The sequence below is a fragment of the Brassica oleracea genome, chromosome C9, assembly GCF_000695525.1.
Source record: "Brassica oleracea var. oleracea cultivar TO1000 chromosome C9, BOL, whole genome shotgun sequence".
Taxonomy (NCBI): Eukaryota; Viridiplantae; Streptophyta; class Magnoliopsida; order Brassicales; family Brassicaceae; genus Brassica; species Brassica oleracea.
The window spans coordinates 52214268-52235973 of record NC_027756.1 but is presented as its reverse complement, the minus strand read 5'-3'; the positions used below and the strand labels follow the sequence as shown (position 1 = coordinate 52235973).

Sequence of the window (21706 nt, the reverse complement as noted above, 5' to 3'; positions counted from 1 at the left end):
TGGTGAGTAACCAATGAACATAGCTTTTGAGCTTTTAACATCAAGCTTGTTCCTCAGCTCCCCAGGTATCATCACAAAACAGAGGCATCCAAACACACGCAAGTGGTCCAAACACGGTTTGGTCTTGTTTAGGACCTCCAAAGGAGACATGTCGTTGAGGACTTTAGTTGGAGTTCTATTGATCAGATAAGTAGCAGACATCACAGCATCACTCCAGAATCTTTTTGGAACATTCGTGTGGAACATCATTGATCTTGCTACCTCCATCAAATGTTTGTTCTTCCTCTCAGCAACTCCATTCTGTTGAGGAGTGTAAGGACAACTTGTCTGGTGAGTAATCCCATGTTGAACATTTGCTATTTGAACATTCCCTATCCCTTCTATCTTAATCTTATCACCATTTGCTATTTGAACATTCCCTGAGGCAGGCTGGACATCACTAATCAAGGTCCTATCACTAATCATGTGATGGCTTGCTCCTGAATCTATAATGATAGGTTTAGGGTCAAGAGAGTGTGTACCAGCCTTCTTGGATGAGATAAAGGCTTGGATAAGAGAATGTAGGTCACTCATGGTTGATGGACCATCAGTGTTGGCTGCACTATCAGTACTTCACCATGTTCCTTCTTCATTTGAACCACCAATGACAGATGAATATATGGTTTGACCTTGAATCGATGGATGCTCAAACTCCTTGATTACATTCTTAGCTTGATTCAAGTCACTTCTTCTTGGCATATTGCGCTTCTTATGTTGTTCCTTAGCCTTCTTGTACTCTGGAAACAACACCATGTTGGAGTTTTCCCTCATGGAGAGATATGGACCAGTGGATAATAGATTGTTCCTACTGATTTTGAGATAAACTGGACTTTGATGAAGCTTTTCCTGATATGGCTGAAGCTTTCTTGAGTTCCAGAGAATAGGGTACTCCTCTATCTTGAGTTCTGGTGAGGTTCTTCTCTTTTGAAAGACCTTTGGACCAGTGGATAAAATGATGTATCCAACAGATTTTGAAGATAATCTGAGAAAGAAAGAAATTTGCGGAAGCTTTTGTGAGGTTCAAGAGCTTAATGCTCTGATACCATGTTAGAATGATAAAATTATTGAGATTTTATTTCTGGGGAATGAAGAACATGAAGAACATGAGAGAAAGAGAAAGTTCGAGAGAGATGTAGATTTCAAAATGTAAGAGAGAGAATGAGAGAATAGTTTTCTCAATTTAACTGTAGATCTGGATACAAGTATTTAAAGACAAGTTATCTCAGTACACAATACAATAAAATATTCATTGTTTTTAAATATCTTCAACGGTCTTGTTCTCTCTTCTTCTTCTCTTCAATAAAATACTCCAGTATAGTAATCCTTATAAAGCCTGATATATCCTTATAAAATCTTATAAGTCTCTAGCTTAATTCTCAAATCTGACAACTTACTTCTCAAGTCTGGCAGTTTTCTTCTCAAGTTTTACAGGTTACTTCTCAAGTCTTGCAGCTTACTTCTGCCTCGTGTCAACAACACCAAAAGAACTCTTGAGGACTCCTTTATATCTTGGCCGGAAAATCAGCCTGCTGAATTATTTTCTGTCTCTCCTAAACTTCAAGTGTAAATCTTATATGTCGGCGAAATCATTTAGCAAGGACTGTATCATGATGGTTGATAATTCAATTTACATGTTGGACGGTTTTTGTTGTCTTTGTTGATTGGTTATTCATATATATTTCATCAATGATAAATTCTCTGTTGGAGCCCACGAGATAAAGTTGATCTTTTTTAGTTAAAGAGATGACTTTTTATTTACTATTTTTACTTGAGGATTTATGAACTAAAAATCTAAAACTATAACTAGGAATATACACAGTTGTACAAAAACGATGATTACATATTGCTGATAGTTTCAATGGTTTTCATATTACCACAAAAAGTCAACAGTTAAATAAATATCTGAATTTTGACAATGCAATTTGAAGTTAAAAATTTGATATCCAGATGAGTGATCTGCAGATTTGATATTTGGCAATCAATTATCATTAAAATGTCTTTTAAAGATTCAAAGAAACCACATATTTTAAGTGATCGAGCTTCTTGGAATATTTTTTTTAATGAAAAGCAAAACGGTTTATTTAACCAGAGCTTGCAAATGGTAAACAAAAAGCTAAAGAGCTTGAAGGAAATCAACTTCCGTTTACTTTCTTACAGTCTAGTCTTATCTCTCCACTACTCCCTGTCAAGGGACTAATATTCCCCATGTTGATCATGGACTGAGCAAAGGCCTGGAAAAACAGACTCTGGTTACTTGCGAAGGAAGTAACAATCGCAATCGTGGCTGAACCGGTGGTAGAGAACAGTTCTTGGTCTGACTGAAGAAGCCCGTTGTTGCTTTGAAGGTTGGTAAAGTAATTGTTATCAAACGCATCAGGTGTGCTCAGATCAAGATTGGTGATTCCTGATCCGGTGCCGTTTTGAGGACATATCTGTTGAAGACTGCTTAGAAGCGTCGTGTTTAGAGTTGGGTCAGGATTTCCCGAGCCGCTGAAGTTGAATAGTCTGTTACTGAACACTCCACATCGAGCACGTCCGAACGTATGTGCGCCTATACGTAGATATAACAAAAAAAGAATTGCGTTAGGGTTTTGTTTACTTTTTCCGCAAGTTAACTAAACATGTAGATATATTTTACCAGATAAGGCTACTAGATCATTTGTATTTAGCCCGACAGCTGAAAATTTAGACGTGATGTTGCTAAGGCTTTCAAATGGAGAAGGAATTGACGAATTTGCCCCGGCTTGGTTTGCTGTGAGACTATCTCTTCTGCCCAGTAATACAGTCCATGAAGGCCCTCCTGACTGATGTTCAACCACGTAAATTTATATAGATGAATGTGAACATGCTATCAGATTTTGGAAGCTATAGAAAATTAGTAAAAACTTTAATAATATCTTGTTAATAATTTAGAGATTTGTGTCTCTCTAAATTATTATTTAAAATTTTCGAGGTTAAGGTTAATGTTTATTGGACTGTGCCTAAAACCGACAGTGATAGTGAGCATATATATTATTTATTTTTGAACTAGTGAGAATTTGTATTATATGATGTCTTATTAAGAATGTGTTATTACCAAAGAAACTGAGGCTTCTGAGGCAAGAGCTAAAATGTCAGAGCAAGAGACAACGCCGGGACAAGCATTCTCAAGGGCAGTCTTGATATTATCGACAACGTTGAATCCTCTGGCCGAGTTTGCATTCGGGCCAGCATTCTTCTCGCTCTGGATGCTTCCACTGTCGTCAAGCAAGATCGATGCGTCACACCCCTTTTAGAAAATAAAGAAAAGTATCGGTTTAAGCGACAAAAAGATCATAACGTTAAAGAGTTGCATTGAGAAAAGATTAGTATACATTAACAAAACAGTCGTGAAAATGAAGACGAATGAGGCTTGCTCCGATTCTAGAGTCGGACTGAAGGGCTTGCTGAATAGTGGTACGTACGATGGCAGAGGCGTTAGGGCACGTCCCGGAGTAAAACGTTGCGTTTAACTGCGCATTTGAAGTTCCAAAAAATGAAGATGAGATGACGAGAGTGGTGAGGATTACGATGAATAAACCATCGCAAGTAGTAGGAGTATTTGTTACAGCCATTAATTAGGTTTTGGAAGTAACTAGTTTTGAATTTTGTTTTTCTATGATTGGTGCGGAGCTTATGAGTATTCCTATCCTTTTGAAATCATTATATTTATAGGCAGGAAAGTTTATTAACGCGTACATATTGGCTGGTCATGAAAGTGAAAGATTTTAAATTAAACCAATAACTAGATTAACGTGTGTGTTTGTGTACTAAGTCCAAAAGATGAGAAATAAGCTGGTGCCTCTACATTTTCTTAAGTTAAAAGTTATTTGTCTTTAGGTTATACCTTCTCCATCACTTGCATTATTGTAGTCCTCCCACGCGGTTGGTGAATGGATTTATAAATAGTGTATACTATAAGAATATATCAGATTTTGCGTTCTTGAGACGATATCTCGTTCTGGTGATTAAGATTGTTTTTTCTTCTTTATATCATTCACAGTGGAATACACTAAAACATGATATAAATTATATATCGAAATTAATCATCTTTAATGCATTCTGATTCCCATGTTTAATATTGAGAATTCATATAAAAACGAATGTGAATGAAGATCTCAATTCTCACATTGATAGGCAGAATTTCAAAAATGCTTTTAAAAAAGTTAGCCTACACAAATTAGTTTATAAGTCACATTATTTAGTCTACACAAATTAGTTTATAAGTCACATTTCTGCAAAATAACTGCTACCTTCAAGAGTTGTTAGACCTTTACAGCTGTATTACTTTTGAGAAAACAAATAGATTCATAATCAAGTGTTTTATAATGAGTTGTTACTTCACTGATTTTGATAAAGAACCTCCAGAAGTCTTACTTTCGAGATGTTCCTTTGACATTAACCTATGTTCGCAGATGCGTGACTAGCTCCGGATTTTCGAGTATGGATAATGGATTATGACTCTTAGAAAGAGCTTAGAACATATATACTATAACGTATGATTCTTGAAATTTACTATAAATGTTAGTTCTGAAAGTTTTTTTCTATTTCATTACCCTACGTTTCAGAAAGATGAATGTTTTAGAAAAAAAGTTGGTTTCAAAAAAATACATTTTTTAACATTTTCAATACATAAATTAATTGCAAATTGTAAACTTAAAAATTATAAATATGTTTATTAAAATTATATTGGTTAAAAGTTGTGGAAAATAGTTAATCACGAAAAATAATGCATTAGTAACTAAAATTTGGTATGTTTTTTTAATAAATGTGAAAATCATAAAACATGCATTTTTTCTGATATAGAAGAAGTAGTTTTTACTATGATGAAGTTAAACTAAGTGAGTATATCTGATAGTGATAACTAACTACGTTAAAAATTAAAAGTATTTTAAAAATGTACAGCACATATATACATGTATATATATATATTATATTGTAAAGCTTTTCTATAAAAATTGCTGAGAAATAAAATACACATAGTTTTAAGGCCCAGTTGGCTACATTTCCCATCAAACTTGCTAAATAAAAGCCAAAACTGAAGCAATTCTCCTTCCAAGCTTCCATCATCACGGAAAACTAGGACATTTTCAACATTCAGTGAACCTTCAAAACAAACTAAATGAAGGTTCCACAATGTGAAAATGTCATTGATGGATTCATTCCCCTACAAACACATGATTCTTAAAATTATTCTATTTCATTAATTTCCAATAGTGTAATGATTAACCTGGATTTTTGATAACAAATATTGTATTACATTAGATTTTTATATTGACATTTATTTTGAAGCAAACAGTTCTTCTAAAACTGTACATATTGACACAGAAAAATATATTTTAAATTAAAACTGATGCATTATTGGGTAGATAATAACGCTAAACCCCAAAAGAAAATTTGAGTATTGTAAATTGTTCAACAAAGTAAGTTTGAAATTCAACGCTAATTTTTGCTGTAATGATAATTCTCATGACTTTATAGTTTTTCCAAAATTGACTTATACGTCAATTCATAATTGACATGATCTACATGACTCCATCCACTAGATTGTATGTAGTTTATTATAAAAATATGTGATACATCCATGTATTTAGCATAAAAACATATTTGAGATTATTAAAACCTCATAAGTGCAAAATATAATTCTACTAGGTCACCACACAGTTTTCCCCAACCATTTTTGTACGAAAATGATTCAGCTTATTCGAATAATTATTCATATGTGATAAACAAACGGTGAAACTAGTCTTCGCATTTTTCACATTTCTGCTAAATTCACTGCTTTCTCAGCAGAGCCAGACCTTAACTCAATTGCCTGAGTGGTGGATTGTCCATTAACCACCTTACAGTCTTGTCTAATCTCTCCACTACTCCCAGTCAACGGACTAATGTTCCCCATTTTGATCATGGACAGAACAAACGCCTCGAAAAACTGAGTTTGGTTACTTGCGAAGGAAGTAACAATAGGGATGGTGGGAGAACCGGTGTCAGATAACAGTTCTTGGTCTGACTGAAGAAGACCATTGTTGCTCTGAAGGTTGGTGAAGTAATTGTTATCGAAAGCATCAGGTGTGCTCAGATCAAGATTAGTGACTACTGATGCGTTGCCGTTTTGAGGACATAGCTGTTGAAGACTGCTGAGAAGTGTTGAGTTCAGAGTCGGGTCTGGACTTCCTGTTCCATTGAAGTTGAATAGTCTATTGTTGAAGGTTGCGCAAGCTGCACGTCCAAACGTATGCGCTCCTAATACACATTAAACCACAAGAAATTAGCATAAGTTAGGGTTTAATTTGCTTTCAAGAAAGACACAAGTAACTAAACGTGTCCATTATTAATTTACCAGATAAGACTACTACATCGGTTGTATTCAGCCCGACAGCTGTAAATTTAGCTGTGATGTTGGTGATGCCTTCAAAAGGAGATGGAAGGCCCGTGTTCGCCCCAGACAGGTTCGCGGTGAGACCATCTCTTCGTCCTAGTAACACAGTCCATGTAGGCCCTCCTGCCTGAAGATTGTTCAATCATGTTTATTTGTATAGATAAATGTGAACATATATAGGTAAGTATTAGTGTGCCGTAAAAAAGTAAAAATATTTGGGATGTTAAAAAAACGTATTTCTTTTCCACCCAGACAGACAGGCCCAAAGTGGGCCCACGTATGTGTGATATGTCAAGTCAGTTGTTTTTATTACCAAAGACACGGAGGCCTCAGAGGCAAGAGCTAGAATGTCCGAGCAAGAGACGATGCCGGGACAAGCATTCTCGAGGGCAGTTTTGATATCATCCACAACATTGAATCCTCTTGTTGAGTTTGCGTTGGGTACAGCGTTCTTCTCGCTCTGGATGGTTGCGCTGTCGTCAAGCAAGAGCGAACCGTCGCAACCCTTTTTAAAAAGTAAAGAAGCATAGTAGAGGTTTAGTGTAACAAAGACGAGACTAGTTAGCACAAAAGAAAATCAAGATAAGTTTATCTTTTTTTTTTTCTCAACAACCTATCAAGATGAGTTATCTAGAGAGCTTAAATTACGTTAACAAAGCAGTCGTGGAAATGAAGGCGGATAAGGCTGGCTCCGATTCTCGGGTCAGACTGAAGAGCTTGTTGAATAGTGCTGCGAACGATGGCAGAGACGTTAGGGCAAGTGCCGGAGTAAAACGTTGCGTTTAACTGCGCAGATGATGTCCCAAACAGTGAAGAAACGATACCAAGAAGGCTGATGATGAACAAACCATTACAAGTAGCAGACGAGTTTGTTACAGCCATTTATTAGTTTTTGCAAATAATGAAAAAGAGTTTTGATTAGTTTTCTCGTTTTACTTATTGATTCTGAACTTAGGATTATCTAATGAGTTGATAAGTCATTATATAAGAAAAAAGCTGCGTGCTTCACCCAATATTCAATGGCGTGTTTGTTTACCAAGTCAAAAAATGAGAAGATGTGACCCTTCTAGATTTTCATATACTGTAGCACGTTCTTGTGTTTTTAATCGATTTTTATTTAAAAGTCGAGTCTTCTAGATTCTTTTCTTAGCCACATACTCACATTCTACGAAAAGTAACTAATCTGTGGAAGAGTTGTTAGGGCTTTACAGCTGATTTTGACGGAAACTATGGACCACAATGTATAAACTATACTAATAATAGCAGTTTAGATCTCTATAATCTAATGTTTTTTTTTGCTACTTGTGAACTCTCTCCTCTGTGTCACAAAAAAAAAGAACTCTCTCCTCTTTGGCTCTTTCTCTATTTATTTTCTTTTTTTAGTAGTTAGATATTATGTTAGATACTAGCCTTGAGCATGTCTAAAGTTATACTTAGATTACACCACGTTCAGTATTCACGTTAAACAAACATGCCTATGAGTATTTGTATTTAAATAGATTTTTTTTTAAACATCTAAACTCAAGTAAGAGGTAATATCCAAGGTTCAAAAAGAACAAGTAAGAAAGAGAAATAGAAAACATAAACAAAGCACAAACACCAGAAATAGATATTCAAAGTATTATTATAAATAAAAGGAAAAATCATCATATCATAAGTAAAGTATATTCTAAAAAGGAATCCGACCTGCCGGAATCGAACCAGCGACCTAAAGATCACAGCAACAACTACAGTCTTCCGCTCTACCAACTGAGCTACGGTCGGTTCTGGTTATGTGCTATCTTATCTTATAAAAGATAACTCTGTCAGACTTTCGCCAATATGTGTCCGAAATAGTACACTGACACGACCTCTCTCACCACCGACCGATGCATCTCCGTCACAAGTCACATCCTCCATGCCGCTAAAGCCTAAGGTTCAACCCCCTTCTGAGACTTCGTCCGAGACTCGTCCTACATGTAAAATATTCATTAGCTTTCGTCCTCTCATTAGCCTTAAGGTCTTCCTCGGTGGACAATATCTCAATTTCCCCTGTTCCTACTTGTTTAAATCTTGTTGCTTTACTCCAATCTTGCATGATCTCATAAATCTCTGCATGTTGCTTCTTCATTTTTTTGTAGGAGTTATGGAGAATCTGAGATTCTGAGTCATAAGAATGACTTAAACTCTTACTGTCAGAGACTAAACACACCTCTTCCAGTTTATAAAACTACATTTGCATGTACCGGTTCTGTCGGTGGAAAGACCTTTACCTCCTCCTCGAGTACACTCACGAACCGTAGATCAGCAGAGCAAGATGCTGCTAAGCTCTTGCATTACAACATCTACTCAATGAGGATACATCTCATGCTACAGACAGGCCCGTCTCATAGGGATCGAGGGCTCAGTGCTAGTCCTATATTTTTAAAAAATGTTTTTTTGATAAAGTAAAATTGTTAAAATTATTGGGCCCTGTCTTTTTAAAAATTTTAGGGCCCTAAATTCTATAGAAAATTAGCAAAACCAATGTTGGGCCCTGTGCAAAAGTACTGTGGGCACACCCTCAAAGCCGGGCCTGGCGACAGATCTCCGCAAGGTTTTTTTATGTTTACTTGCGTTTCATTGCATCTATTTATGAGTAGGAGTGATGGCTTGTCTTACAAGTAATTCGGTTTTGGTCTTATGCAGCTCGTATGTCAGGAAAAAACACGTTGCAAGATGATATTAAATGAGTTTATTGACAAGATAGAGGTGGAATTTGTATATGAGACAGTTCAAGTTGAGATGGCTCATGTCTTTGTTTCCTCTTTGGTACTAAACGGCACATGTTATAAAGGTGAATGTGGTAAGAATAAGAAAGAAGATGAACAACTAGCTGCACTTTCAGCTATCCTCTCCCTTTTAGGTAACCACCTTTATATTCTCTTAAACGCGAAGAGACCAATGGGAGATTTATTTACCTTTTTGGTATGTTTCAGTTTTGTTTGGCTAATGAATACTGTTAAAATTGCTATAGATGATCCTATCTATGGTACACAGATTTCTGAAGTACTCTACTCCAAGTTTAGTGCTTGTGCTGTCTTTAAGGATTGTTCTGTCACTAGCAACGAGTTCAAGGCTACCACTTCTAATGGTGATGTAATGGCCCTTTACTCAGCAGGCCTTATCGATAAACTTACATGCTAATAGTATAGGGGAGCAAGGGAGTTCTGGAATCTTAGTCAGGAAGAAGAAGCAAGATTTAGTAAATTCACTGCCTCAGATAGAGAACAAAGTCAACAAAACTTCACTGCCTCAGACAGAGAAGCAAGGTGGTCCAGGAGTCTTGTTGGATGATACACAATGTGTGTCTGGTCATCTTCCTGGAGCAGTGACCATTTCAAGGTCTTCTTATGTACCTCTGCCAATAACTTCAGCAGAGACCATTTCAAGGTGTTCTTATGTGAATATGCCAAGAACTTCACCATTAGTCTCAGAACCACAACAGGAAAAATCAAGTTTCAAGAGGCAACTAAACCAGCTTCTCAGCAAATCGGTGAGTTTGTTCCTGCTCCAGCAGCAGCACACAATCCGTGTAATGATTCGATCTTTTCTAGAAAGAGACGAAGAAAGAACAAGGAGAAGGCAAACAAGAGATTGCGAGCTGAGAACAAGTAAGTTGTGAGAGTGAATAATAGATAATGGTATCGGAGATCTCTATGAAGTGTTCTGGTTATGTAAGATTTTAACTGCTGTGTTGTTAGCTTACGAGTTCAGAAGGCTCATGTCATGTATTGTGTTCTCTTGTACTTTAATTTTATTATCCGACAAATAATATGAAAATTTAACTTTTTCAAAAGAATCATTTCATCACACGCCAGAGTCAAGATTGCTTTCCAACGTGCTCGCACATTATTACAGTGTGAGTATTGCGACGTATGAATCCACATTAGGCTCATGCATCTAAAGACTCCCACTGTTTTTTTTCTGATGGTTTTGGATGTTCATTCACCATTCACTTCATCTTCATTATAGACTTATTGTTGGTGACTGATGGAAATCATGAAACTGCAGCTGGAAAAGGAACGAGTTAGTGACATTGTGTTGTTATAGAAATGATTTACAATTTTCAACTTAAATTTTTGTTTTAGTCGTCATCAATGCTATTTTCTTGATTTAATAATTTTGTAATTATTATTTTACAAATTTATTTAAGTTTGTGAGAAGTGTCTCAAACTCCGCCATTATTATTCCTTTTCCATCTTTAGTGATCACATCTACACTGTTTTAGCCGATCAGATCCAATTATTCGAAATCTTTTGAGCTCATTCTCTTTGGTTTACACTTGAGAATGTCATTACCAACTCACATGTGCCTTTAAATTCAATAATTCGTTATGCTTTTGGACTGTCCAAATTATTCTTTGATAATTTATTCGCTATGGTTTTGCCCAATTTCTTTTTGAATTATACTTAGTTACGTGTTGCCATGTGTCGGTCTCTTGTTCTTGGCGATGCCAAAATATTAATTTTTCAGTGACCAGGACTCGAACATTGGTGGTTTCACTGTATTAAGTTTTTTATCCTCAAGTTAATCACCACCAGACCACAAGCCCCGTTGGTTTTGCCCAATTTCATTTTATACTTAATAGGTCAAAAAAGTTTCTTCAAAATCATCAGTGTTTTATAAGTTTTCGTGCAGTGATACATAATCCAACAATCAACATGCGTCGACGATGAAGCGTCATAGTTAACGGTTAATTATTTTTCGAGTATTCATAAGTAATTGTCTAAAACGGTAATTTAGCAACAACAAAAAAATTGTCTAAAACGATAACAATTTGAACATGTTTACGTGCATTTTTGTCGCGCAGGTGGAGGAGATCATGAGATTTTGTTATAATGATGAAAAAATAAAAGATTGTCATTCCACCCTCTTTACAATATTCTTTTCCAAAAAAAAAAAAGATGTATCTAAACTTCTCATGTTATAGTACTCTGTGTTTCAAATCAGAAATTCAAGTAAAGATATGGCAACCCTATATTTTTTTTTGAAAGAATGCAACCCTATTTTCTAAAAGAACTAGAAGAAAAATTCGGTGATTATTGTACTGATCTCCTTTCTCTATTATAATCAACTTTGATGCTGAGAGCCTCTGAAGCCAGTAGCAAGATAATATGCATTATAATAAGAACATGTTGTAGCTTTAACTGAAGCGTCACATGTGAGCTTGTGCAAAGAAAGGTACCTCCTTAAAGATGTAGGTTTTTGTATATTATATATAGTATGTTCTTTAGCCAAAAATAAAATAAAATGAATCATAAAGGAAATAACTGAGAGAATATAACTGATTGAAAGAATAAAATCATAATTCTAAACATATGCTATCACATATATGATTTTCTGAATAAAATTTTATTCAAGGAATCCCCCGTAAGTGATATTTTGGAATAATAAGCCATATATTTACACATACTGAAGAGTTTATCTACTGAAAACTTAAATCTTCTCCTAAGTATTTGGAAATTCATTTTTTTTTTTTTGATAATCCAGGGTTCCCCGCTTCGCGGGTCATTCCCTGGGCCCGGTCAGGCAGCGGACCAGCTTCACCCGGGAGGTTTTTCCCTGAGCCCGAAGGCCCAGTATCCACTTTAGTGACAGGGATGAGCAGTTCGCCTCTGGCTGGCGTCGAACCCGGAAGCATGACAATTGACCCCCAAGGCTCTAACCAGTAGAGCTGACTCATCTCGTCTGGAAATTCATTTTACGACCAAATAAATCAATCTTCTCCTAAGTATTTGGAAATTCATCTTTCTTTCCCAAGCTTTACTTTGATCTCTATGATGTCAAAACTCATAGCCTTGTAACTTTATTTTCAGCATTGCAATTTAAATATGAAAGCCTTTTTTTCAAAAAAAAAAGCAATCTGGATTTTGATATGTAATCCAATAAATTCTCTTATTTGGCCAATTTCTAACCATAAAATACTTAGCTAATTACACACAAATTTATAATTTTAAATATCCCAATATTTCAGTAATAGTCACAAATGTTAAAGGATATCTAAGATTTGACTTTTTGTATTTTTTCTTTGATTTGAAAAGTCCTTGAGAAATTTTCAAAACCTTATAGTTTATATATATATAATACTAAACTTCAACTTAATACTATTCCAAATAACACGTAACTGAGGAACATGTAGGAGTAATTTACTAATTTGAATATGGTAATACTAATCCAATAATAAGCCGTTAAATATATGGACAGGTCAACTTTTTTTTTGTCGCTGTCCATATTACCAATGCGACGAGACAATCAACATTTTGCACAATGACTTTTCTTTTTGTTATTGTTGAATATACTTTGTCCATTTTATTATAATTGTCATTCTAAGTCAATGCATATAAATTAATAAAACATAAGATTTTGTATATTTTCAAAATAAAAACACAGTTACTTATATATTTAACTATATTTCAACATACAGAAAAATAAAATAAAAAATTTTATTAATAAATTTTGCATTGAAACTCTAAAATGACACTTATTTGAAACAGAAATTTTTTTCTACGATGACAATTAAATCGAAACGGAAAAAGTATAACCAAATTTATCCTATTATCCAAAAGTTAAAACCAAATTTATTTTAGTTCATTAGTATGACTCTGATTTCGAGGAAGGTATGGTGTTTGACGATAAAGCTCCTTTGAAAATTATATATATATTCCCTTAAAAACCACTTAAATGTTTTAATATTGCTCATCTCTCGAGCTCTGAACTCAAAAACACTTGCAAAAATGAAAAACTCTCTAGCGTGCAAGCTCCTGTTCCTAACTCTGACAATAGCTTGTAAGATCCAGACACAAGTGAAATGCTTGGAGTTCGATTTCCCTACGTTTGAAGCAAGCAATGAGTTAGACTTGATCAGAAACAACGCATACATCGTCCTTGGAGCGATCCAAGTGACTCCTGATACCCGTGGCGGCTCTCTCACGAACCATGCAGGCCGCGCTCTCTACAATAAGCCTTTCAAGCTATGGAACAAAGACAAGAAAGCTACGTTCAACACAACTTTCGTTATCAACATCTCGAACCAAACCGACCCTGGAGGCGAAGGCTTAGCCTTTGTACTCACACCGGAGACGAACCCTCCTCAGAACAGCTCGGGTATGTGGCTAGGTCTGGTCAACGAAACCACAAACAGGACTCTCGGGTCGAAGATCGTTGCGGTTGAGTTCGACACAAGGCAGAGCCACCCGGATGATCTTGATGGAAACCATGTGGCTCTAAACGTGAACAACATCAACTCTGTTGTTCAAGAATCCTTGACCGGTCGAGGGATCAAGATCGATTCTGGTGTGGACTTTACCGCGCATGTGCGGTATGATGGTAACAATCTATCGGTTTACGTCTCAACAAACAACTCGGTGGTTTATAATCAACGGAACTTAGTGTTCTCTAGGGCTATAGATCTCTCAGCTTCTCTTCCAGAGGCGGTTTACGTTGGATTCACGGCATCAACAAGCAATTACACGGAGCTGAACTGTGTCCGGTCATGGAGTTTTGAAGGTCTACAGATAGATGGAGATGGAAACAAGTTATGGCTTTGGATTATTGTCCCTATTGTGTGTCTTGTTGTAATAGGAGCTATCTTAGGGTTACTGTTCTTGCGATCTAGGTCAAGGGCAGGAGAAACAAGCCCTGATATAGAAGCTGAGCTTGATAACTGCGCGACGAACCCTCAGAAGTTCAAGCTGAGAGAGCTGAAGAGAGCAACAGGGAACTTCAGCCACGAGAACAAACTCGGACAAGGAGGGTTTGGGATGGTGTTTAAGGGGAAGTGGGAGGGTAGAGACATAGCTGTGAAGCGAGTCTCCGAGAAATCTCATCAAGGGAAGCAAGAGTTCATATCCGAGATCACGACAATCGGTAGCCTGAATCACAGGAACCTGGTGAAGCTGTTGGGATGGTGCTACGAGAGGAAGGAGTATCTTCTTGTTTACGAGTACATGCCTAACGGAAGCTTGGATAAATACATTTTCTTGCAAGGCAAGTCAAGATCAAACCTAACGTGGGAGACAAGGAAGAACATTATAAGAGGGCTTTCTCAAGCTTTGGAGTATCTTCACAACGGATGCGACAAGAGGATACTTCACAGAGACATCAAAGCGAGCAACGTGATGCTGGACTCAGATTTCAACGCGAAGCTCGGCGATTTCGGGCTTGCAAGGATGATACAACAAAGCGAGATGACGCACCATTCGACAAAGGAGATCGCTGGAACGCCAGGGTACATGGCTCCAGAGACTTTCCTCAACGGGAGAGCAACGGTTGAAACAGACGTCTACGCGTTCGGAGTTCTAATGCTTGAAGTAGTCTCTGGGAAGAAACCGAGTTACGCGTTGGACAAGGAGAACCAGAGCAATTACAACAACAGCATTGTGAACTGGCTATGGGAACTATACAGAAATGAAAACATCATGGATGCAGCTGATCCGAGAATGGGAAGTTCGTTTAATGTAGATGAGATGAAGAGTGTTCTGCTCTTAGGACTAGCTTGTTGCCACCCGAACCCGAACCAAAGACCGTCCATGAAAACGGTATTGAAGGTCTTGACGGGTGAGACCAGCCCACCAGATGTGCCTACAGAGAGACCAGCTTTCGTGTGGCCAGCCATGCCACCATCGTTTAGTGACGTTGACTACTCTCTTACAGGGAGTCAGATCAATTCAGTCACTGAGCTAACTGGCCGGTGATACTAGTTTGTTCATCAAGAATTCATTTTATTTTCCTACTCATCTAAATAGTGTAATTTTGAATCACGCTTTTCAATTCATCCATTTGAAAACATATACTATGAAAGTATATTTTGGAATATTTATTAACTACATGTTGCAACTACGGGGGTAAAATATATAATAAATGTAAAAAAAAAAACACACTTTCTTTTAAGAGAAGAGGAGACTGAACTTGGAAGGTCCAACGGTATGAGAGAAACCTTTAATAGATAGCTCAGGAACAGTAGCTTTCTCCACCATAAGAAGCTCATTGTCTATGAATATCACAGCCACCGTTATATCATCATGAAAGAATCTCCGAACTCCTCTCTCCACTTTCTTCAAATCATCGTACGTTATATCTCTCTTCTTCGCTGCTATGTTCATCGCTCTTCTCACCAGCCTTCTGGCTATTCCCTGTGTTATTGAGGTCAATGAGATCCCAAAATAAATATAGTATGAATATCTTTTTAAAGGGACGTACAGGACGAGGATGTTTATTGACTATCTCTACAGCTTGCTGGTTGGTCACGTGTTCCCAGAGTCCATCTGATGCGAATATCACAAACTTATCGCTTGTTTGTAAGACTCTGGTGTAGACGCAAGGTTCTGCTGATAGAACCGGTCTTTGTAGCCCTTCAGGGAGGTGGAACCGTGGAAACGAAGGACCAAGAGAGAACTCTGGGCGCTTCAGGTACGCATCACCTATTGATCTAGATACCTGCACCAAACGGAACATAATAAGATCATCGTCTTAGAGTTTGATAAGCCATGTATTTGCCTGATTTGAGATTTAGAGGTAAACATTTACAAAAAAAAAAAAAAAAAAAAAAAAAAAAAAAAAAAAAAAAATTATTTTATAATTTGGGAACTTTATATATATATATATATATATATATATATATAATTTTCTTTTATAAATTGGAAACTTATGTTTAAAGAATAGCCACTAGTTGTCAAAAAAAAAAAAAGAATAGCCTTGCAAACCTGAATGATTCCTTTGATGCGCCACACACCCTGTTTGTGGACAACAATGCGCGCATCATCCGGATGCAATGACCTAAGCTCTTGTCTGACTTCTTCCTGAGCAGCATTGTGGTCACTCGTCAATTGCTCAGCTACAATCTTGTTTGACCTACTCATGTAGCCAAGCACGGCACGGGAATCACCAAGGTTAGCGATAAGCAAGGTCCCTTTCCTGATAACTCCGACAAGACAGCAAGATCCAGCGGCTGCAATCAACGGTTTCAATCCACGTGTCCTTCGCACAAGCGTGAGGAACCCTCGCTCGGTTGCAGAAAACGCAGCCCTAAGAGTTTCCTCTGTAATGACACCACGTTCTCTCGAATTTCCTAGAAAGGTAACGTTTTAATCAAGAAACAGCCAATAAACCAATTTAACTTTCAGACAAAAGAATAAAACAAGTGGCAAACAGACAAAAGCAATATAAGTGTAGAAACAAACAACAGAGAAAAAAAAGGTCAACGATAATATGCCAAAAGAAAAGTCAAGATTCAGTTCACTGTTCATCAGAGCAAAACATCAAAAGTGAGAAAAGACAAACTCATTAAATGGGCAAAGAGATGGTCAGAGATGTATCTAGAGGCTTCGGGACCACCGTGACCATCGTAAACTCCGACGAAGACTGCTCCTTTCCCAGTCTCAACTTGGCTGTGATCCTCAATGACCTCGTTACCTTGCACCACGGCCATGGAGAAATCACCTAAAGAATGCCTCTGTAGTTCCCTAGACCAAAGGAGCGAGTCGTCGTGACCATCACTGTCGTCTTCATCGTCCTTGATCATAAGAGCGTACCGCCGCACCGGTCTTAAACAAAAAAGCACCATTCTCACCAACGAGGAGGACATACTTCACTTGCCTCCCAACGGAGACTCACCGGAAGATAAAAAAAGAAAGATTATGTGGTGGATCGAAGCTGATTAAGGTGAAGAGAACACGAGCCATTATAGTTGAGTCTTTTAACTTCAGTTATATTGTTATTTTTTTCTCCTTTTTACTTTTATATTCATAGTTCACGTAATCTAATCAAAATCGTTGACGTGAATTAGCAAGTTGATCTCACGTTATATCTGTGTTGTCTTATATCTGTGTGTTTTTTTTTTTTTATATCTGTGTTGTCTTTGCTTGATTTGCTTAAAAATCAAAAGTCCAAATTCTGTTTAATTGATATTTGTAGTTTATTAATTTTATCTAAACACCAATGTCGGATTCATGCTGCTTGAATAATGATTGCGAGTAATTATTGTCAGATTATAGGATTAGATTAATAGTCTGAATCAGTATAGGAATATCCGTTTAGATTACTTAAAAATAAGTGACATCGTAGTTACTTTTATCAGTTTTCGATTATATGTTTACTTTTGTGTTTCTTTAAATTTATGTCCGGAGCCTTTGACCACATATATCTAAAGGATCGACTATCTCACAAAACTTAATAAAAACATTTCTGAAAAACCTTGCATTTAATTGATGTTACTTCTTAATTTGTAAATTTCACTATGTTACACTTAAAATGTTTATTTAAAAAAAAAATGAGCGTTTTTGTCATTGATAGCTGTTACTCAAAATGAAGAGATGATGTTCAAAGCATATGGGAAGAAAGGACAAAACATCTACTTCGTCATTAATGATTGGCAAGTTTTGACATATGAAGATTAAACACAACACTTTTATTCAGAAAACCACAACTGTCAAGTCTGTCATCAGACCAAAAACAACACACACGAAAGCAAAGTCCTACGGTTACGAGAAAAACAAAGGTAGGACCGAAAAAAAAAAACATGAACACACAAAGCACAAGTTGACAAGAACATAAAACAAATGACAAAACGTCTTATCCAGTAAATCCTCCACCGGTTCCATACCCAGTGGTGCCACCACCAACGCGGGTGTTATGAGCGGTGGTCCTACCAGTTCCAGTGTTCGTTCCTATCGGTTCTGTCACGGCTGTACCATCCACAACGTGTCCCGCTGGTTGCCCCGTGCCGTGACCAGGCAAAGCCGACATCTGATGGGTCCCAGTTCCATGTCCGACGTGTCCAGTGGTCGAGTGAGTAGCGGTTCCCATTCCCAAACCGGTTCCAGTTCCAGCTCCACTGGCTTCTTTCATGACAGCGTTGTGCTCGCGCGCTTCTCTCTTCTGCATCTCAGCCTCATTGATCCTCCCTTCTTTCTTCTGTGTAGCCATCTCTTTCTGAAGAGGGTCTCGTGTTGTCATCTTCTCCGCCTACGAAACCAAATACAACATACCATTATTTATCATCAAAAGAAAATCATTTTGCTTAAATGATAAACACAATTACAGTAAACATACCTTTTCCTCCAAGGTGGCTTTGGTCTTGTCCATGCCAGACTTCGCAGAAGCTGCGATGTTCGAAGCTGTTTCCTTCATCGACTGCATTTTCTTCTAACTTTTTTTCTCTCTTAGTGAAATTCAAAGACGTTACAAAAAGATAGCTTAAGATTCTTCGAGAATTGTTGTTGTTCAATGCTTTGCTCGGTGAGCATGTCACATAATATAGGCATTGCCAAAGCCACGTGGTAGTATAGTACTATAGTCGGTAACTGTGATTATTATTTAATTACGCTATTTGGCAACACGTCAGCTAGACGTGTCACGAAGCAAGAGGTGGTATGCTTTGTGTTGCAGCTCTTTGTCATGCACGTGTACGTAGCGGTAGAGCCGTAGAGCAGTTCGCATGTTGACGCGTGTTAGGCTTTGGTTAGTGGTGGAAAGAGTTATTAGTTATAGCTGTTTTATACGTCCGCCGCGTATACACCAAAAATCTAACTACACCATTAGGCTTTTGGCACGTTCGTCATCACTGATTCGATACATGTTGCAAATTTAACGTTAACCACAAAGGTAAAGCATAATCTTGATGGATAGACCTGATGGTCACATAAATTATTAAGAAATTTGAAAAATAATTAACGTGTTTTTACAAACAAAATTTCTAACGGTTATTTTAATACATTTTGAAACCAATACATAATATTTTCATTTTCGGAGGAACTTGTTCGGTTTGCTATACGTGAAGGACATAAAAAGAGTGTGCTAAGGTTTGATGGGCGAATCTCTTTTCTTTATCCACTGTTATCCCTCATGCACTGGAAGCTCATGCATATACGCTTCTTCTCCATCTGGTTCAGCAGCAACACACAAAACCAAGATAAAAAAAAACAATAACATCACTGGTCTTGTAATGAAACAAAGACATTGAGTCGTTCTGACAAACAATGTGATTTGAATAGGCAATAAACTTATTCTCAGGTCATATACAAAGCCCTCCCTTAATGTTTCTTACCGCTTTCGAAATCAGAAGCATCCGCAAGCCTTGCAATGGCAGAAACAAGCGCCTGTTCATGTTCCTGCATCATCCAATAAAAGCAACCAAGTTTCACTTTTGATCAATCGTTTATATAAATAATAAAGCGTTCTTGTTACGTCTCTGACCTTGAGTAGCTTCTTGGCCTTATCAAGCTCGTGCGGGTCAGGAAGATTAGAATCAAAAACTCTCTCCACCTAAGGCGACGCAAAAACACTTCAGACTAAGCAAAATGTTAAAACTCATCCACGGAGAGACATAGAGATGCTTACCTCTTTCACAAGTGAGTCTGTGTTGAACAGTTCGATCTCATCGAAAAGCTTCCTCCCGCCACCGTTTTGTGCTACTAGATGGTCTCTTCTTGGCTGAGTCATTGGCAATCTCCCTAGACCACCATTGCTTAAGGTTCTTCGACTCCCATGTCCTGCATTTAAAGCTGCCCCATTCTCCTCTCCACCCCATCTTATATCTTGCGGTGGAATCTACAAATCATAAAAAACAACGTCCTTAAGATTCTTGCAGATCAGGAATCATATTTACATACTACGTCAATCCATTTCAAGATTACCTCCTTAAGATCAACCCATTCCCATGTTTCATTCGCTGTGTTTAAGTCATATACCAACGCATGGCGACCCTGTCAGAAAACAATTAGTTGTAACTCAGAATTAATTAAGAACTAAACCATAGCTGAGAATTAATTAAACTAGAGAAGTCTCTAACTCTCAGGCACAGGAAGTTTACCTCAACTGCATTGTAATGTGTGACCACTGCTTCATAAAAGCTGTTGTCTTCAGGCCATTTCGTCCACACTTTTCTTCCAATTAGAGCTTCCGCAGGCTCATTGGCTGCTGACACGGCGCCAGACACTAGATGGTTGTTGAATGACCTACTTCTAGTAGAACCCATAGATGGATACTGCATTGCACATCACAAATGTTTTTTTATAACCAAAACTATATGGTAACAGAGATTTAAAAAAAAAAAGAAACACTTACCGATTGAAACGTCTTCTGTTTCTTCCGAGAAGCTGAAAAGTCCGGACCAGGAAGAACATCAAGGGACTGGTTATTTGCATGCCTAACAACTCCCTGTCTCCACTCCCTGTTTGGTAGTCCAGTTCCATCATTACAGCACAATATTACGAAGATCACATGTAAAAAAAAACATTTAGCTTCTTGACCTTATCTTTTTGATAATGTCGTCGTTATGGACACTGGTCAAGAGTTCTCGGTGTTCATCATCAGATACTCTCAGTTCTTTACGCAGCTCGGTTATCATGCTTTCTTTTTCCTAATCATACAAAAATCAAAACCTCTATTGAAAGTACATACTTTTTCAAGAAGTGTCTTTTTTATCTAACCCAAGAGATTGCATCAGACTGAGCTTTAAAAGCCCTTAACACAGCACAGTAAGCTTCCTGCTCAAGTATATGAATCTCCACTTCCATCCAAATAAAGACTTTTTTTTCCCTGTCATTTAGAAGAAACACACACTTATGTTATATCACTAACGTAAACAGACTAATTAACCACACAATCTAAAGACTGAAGCTGGTGGAATCAAAAACCCTTGAACCGTTAGATCTCTCAATGAACGAAAGAAAAAAAACACTATTTAACACAGAGAAAGAAACAAATCGGGGGTTCAAACTAATTAGCAATTACCAAAGGTTAGAGAGATTGACTTACAGAGGTTTCAGAATGCTGTCGGAAAATTGCAAAGATGACAGATTGACTCCTAACGGAGAGGGTCGATGGGATCCGACGTGCGAGGTGATGGCAGTGTAAATCGTAGGGATCTAACGAGAAATTGAAATAAGTTTTGACACTTTTTTTTTTTTTTTTGTTGTAAGAAACGGTTGTGCTGTGGATAGAGATTTGATCTTTTGAAAGCGGAAGTGCAGTGTGTGTGTTGGGCTGGGCACAGCGTGCGATAAAGAGAGAGAGAGAGAGAGGATCGACGACGGGGGAAGTACAAGTTGAGATGAACTAGTTTTGGACTGAAGCGTTAGTTTATTTTTAAAGACAAGATGACACGTTCGTGTTTAATGAATTTTTGGGCCTATGATTAATTGGGCCTTTTAGGCCCAATATTGCTACGTTTAAAATGATGTTACCCAAACAAATTTCTTTTTTTTTTTTTTTGGCATCTACCAAACAAGTTTTTAGTTTAATTGAATCAGT

The 21706-nt window shown here is 37.3% G+C and overlaps 6 protein-coding genes and 1 non-coding gene across 7 annotated transcripts; 1 reads left to right on the top strand and 6 right to left on the bottom strand.

Annotated features, from left to right (window-relative positions):
• Positions 1-2021: 2021 nt before the first annotated feature.
• Positions 2022-3692, bottom strand: LOC106315978 (peroxidase A2). The gene is made up of 4 exons (XM_013753833.1): positions 3393-3692; positions 3116-3307; positions 2678-2843; positions 2022-2590 (listed from the first exon to the last, which is right to left on the bottom strand). The coding sequence occupies exons 1-4, from the start codon at positions 3630-3632 to the stop codon at positions 2172-2174; spliced, it is 1017 nt and encodes a 338-aa protein (XP_013609287.1). The 5' UTR covers positions 3633-3692; the 3' UTR covers positions 2022-2171.
• Positions 3693-5600: 1908 nt separating this feature from the next.
• On the bottom strand, positions 5601-7407 carry LOC106313656 (peroxidase 54). The gene is made up of 4 exons (XM_013751526.1): positions 7085-7407; positions 6750-6941; positions 6398-6563; positions 5601-6300 (listed from the first exon to the last, which is right to left on the bottom strand). The coding sequence occupies exons 1-4, from the start codon at positions 7316-7318 to the stop codon at positions 5816-5818; spliced, it is 1077 nt and encodes a 358-aa protein (XP_013606980.1). The 5' UTR covers positions 7319-7407; the 3' UTR covers positions 5601-5815.
• A 709-nt stretch (positions 7408-8116) lies between these two features.
• On the bottom strand, positions 8117-8200 carry TRNAY-GUA. The gene is given in 2 exon segments: positions 8117-8152; positions 8164-8200. It is a non-coding gene; the product is annotated as a tRNA-Tyr (tRNA).
• Positions 8201-13165: 4965 nt separating this feature from the next.
• On the top strand, positions 13166-15192 carry LOC106316382 (probable L-type lectin-domain containing receptor kinase S.5). The gene has a single exon (XM_013754257.1). The coding sequence runs from the start codon at positions 13192-13194 to the stop codon at positions 15148-15150; it is 1959 nt and encodes a 652-aa protein (XP_013609711.1). The 5' UTR covers positions 13166-13191; the 3' UTR covers positions 15151-15192.
• A 102-nt stretch (positions 15193-15294) lies between these two features.
• LOC106316383 (probable protein phosphatase 2C 68) lies at positions 15295-17207 on the bottom strand. Its single transcript, XM_013754258.1, has 4 exons — positions 16736-17207; positions 16159-16523; positions 15656-15892; positions 15295-15588 (listed from the first exon to the last, which is right to left on the bottom strand). Exons 1-4 carry the CDS (start codon positions 17037-17039, stop codon positions 15343-15345), a joined length of 1152 nt encoding a protein of 383 aa, XP_013609712.1. The 5' UTR covers positions 17040-17207; the 3' UTR covers positions 15295-15342.
• A 633-nt stretch (positions 17208-17840) lies between these two features.
• Positions 17841-18692, bottom strand: LOC106316655 (18 kDa seed maturation protein). Its single transcript, XM_013754534.1, has 2 exons — positions 18506-18692; positions 17841-18418 (listed from the first exon to the last, which is right to left on the bottom strand). Exons 1-2 carry the CDS (start codon positions 18590-18592, stop codon positions 18026-18028), a joined length of 480 nt encoding a protein of 159 aa, XP_013609988.1. The 5' UTR covers positions 18593-18692; the 3' UTR covers positions 17841-18025.
• A 386-nt stretch (positions 18693-19078) lies between these two features.
• LOC106315707 (protein EMSY-LIKE 2) lies at positions 19079-21486 on the bottom strand. The gene is made up of 11 exons (XM_013753510.1): positions 21318-21486; positions 21212-21279; positions 20884-20992; positions 20704-20813; positions 20519-20624; positions 20265-20438; positions 20089-20157; positions 19793-20002; positions 19649-19717; positions 19500-19563; positions 19079-19335 (listed from the first exon to the last, which is right to left on the bottom strand). Exons 3-11 carry the CDS (start codon positions 20968-20970, stop codon positions 19289-19291), a joined length of 936 nt encoding a protein of 311 aa, XP_013608964.1. The 5' UTR covers positions 20971-20992; positions 21212-21279; positions 21318-21486; the 3' UTR covers positions 19079-19288.
• Positions 21487-21706: the final 220 nt, after the last annotated feature.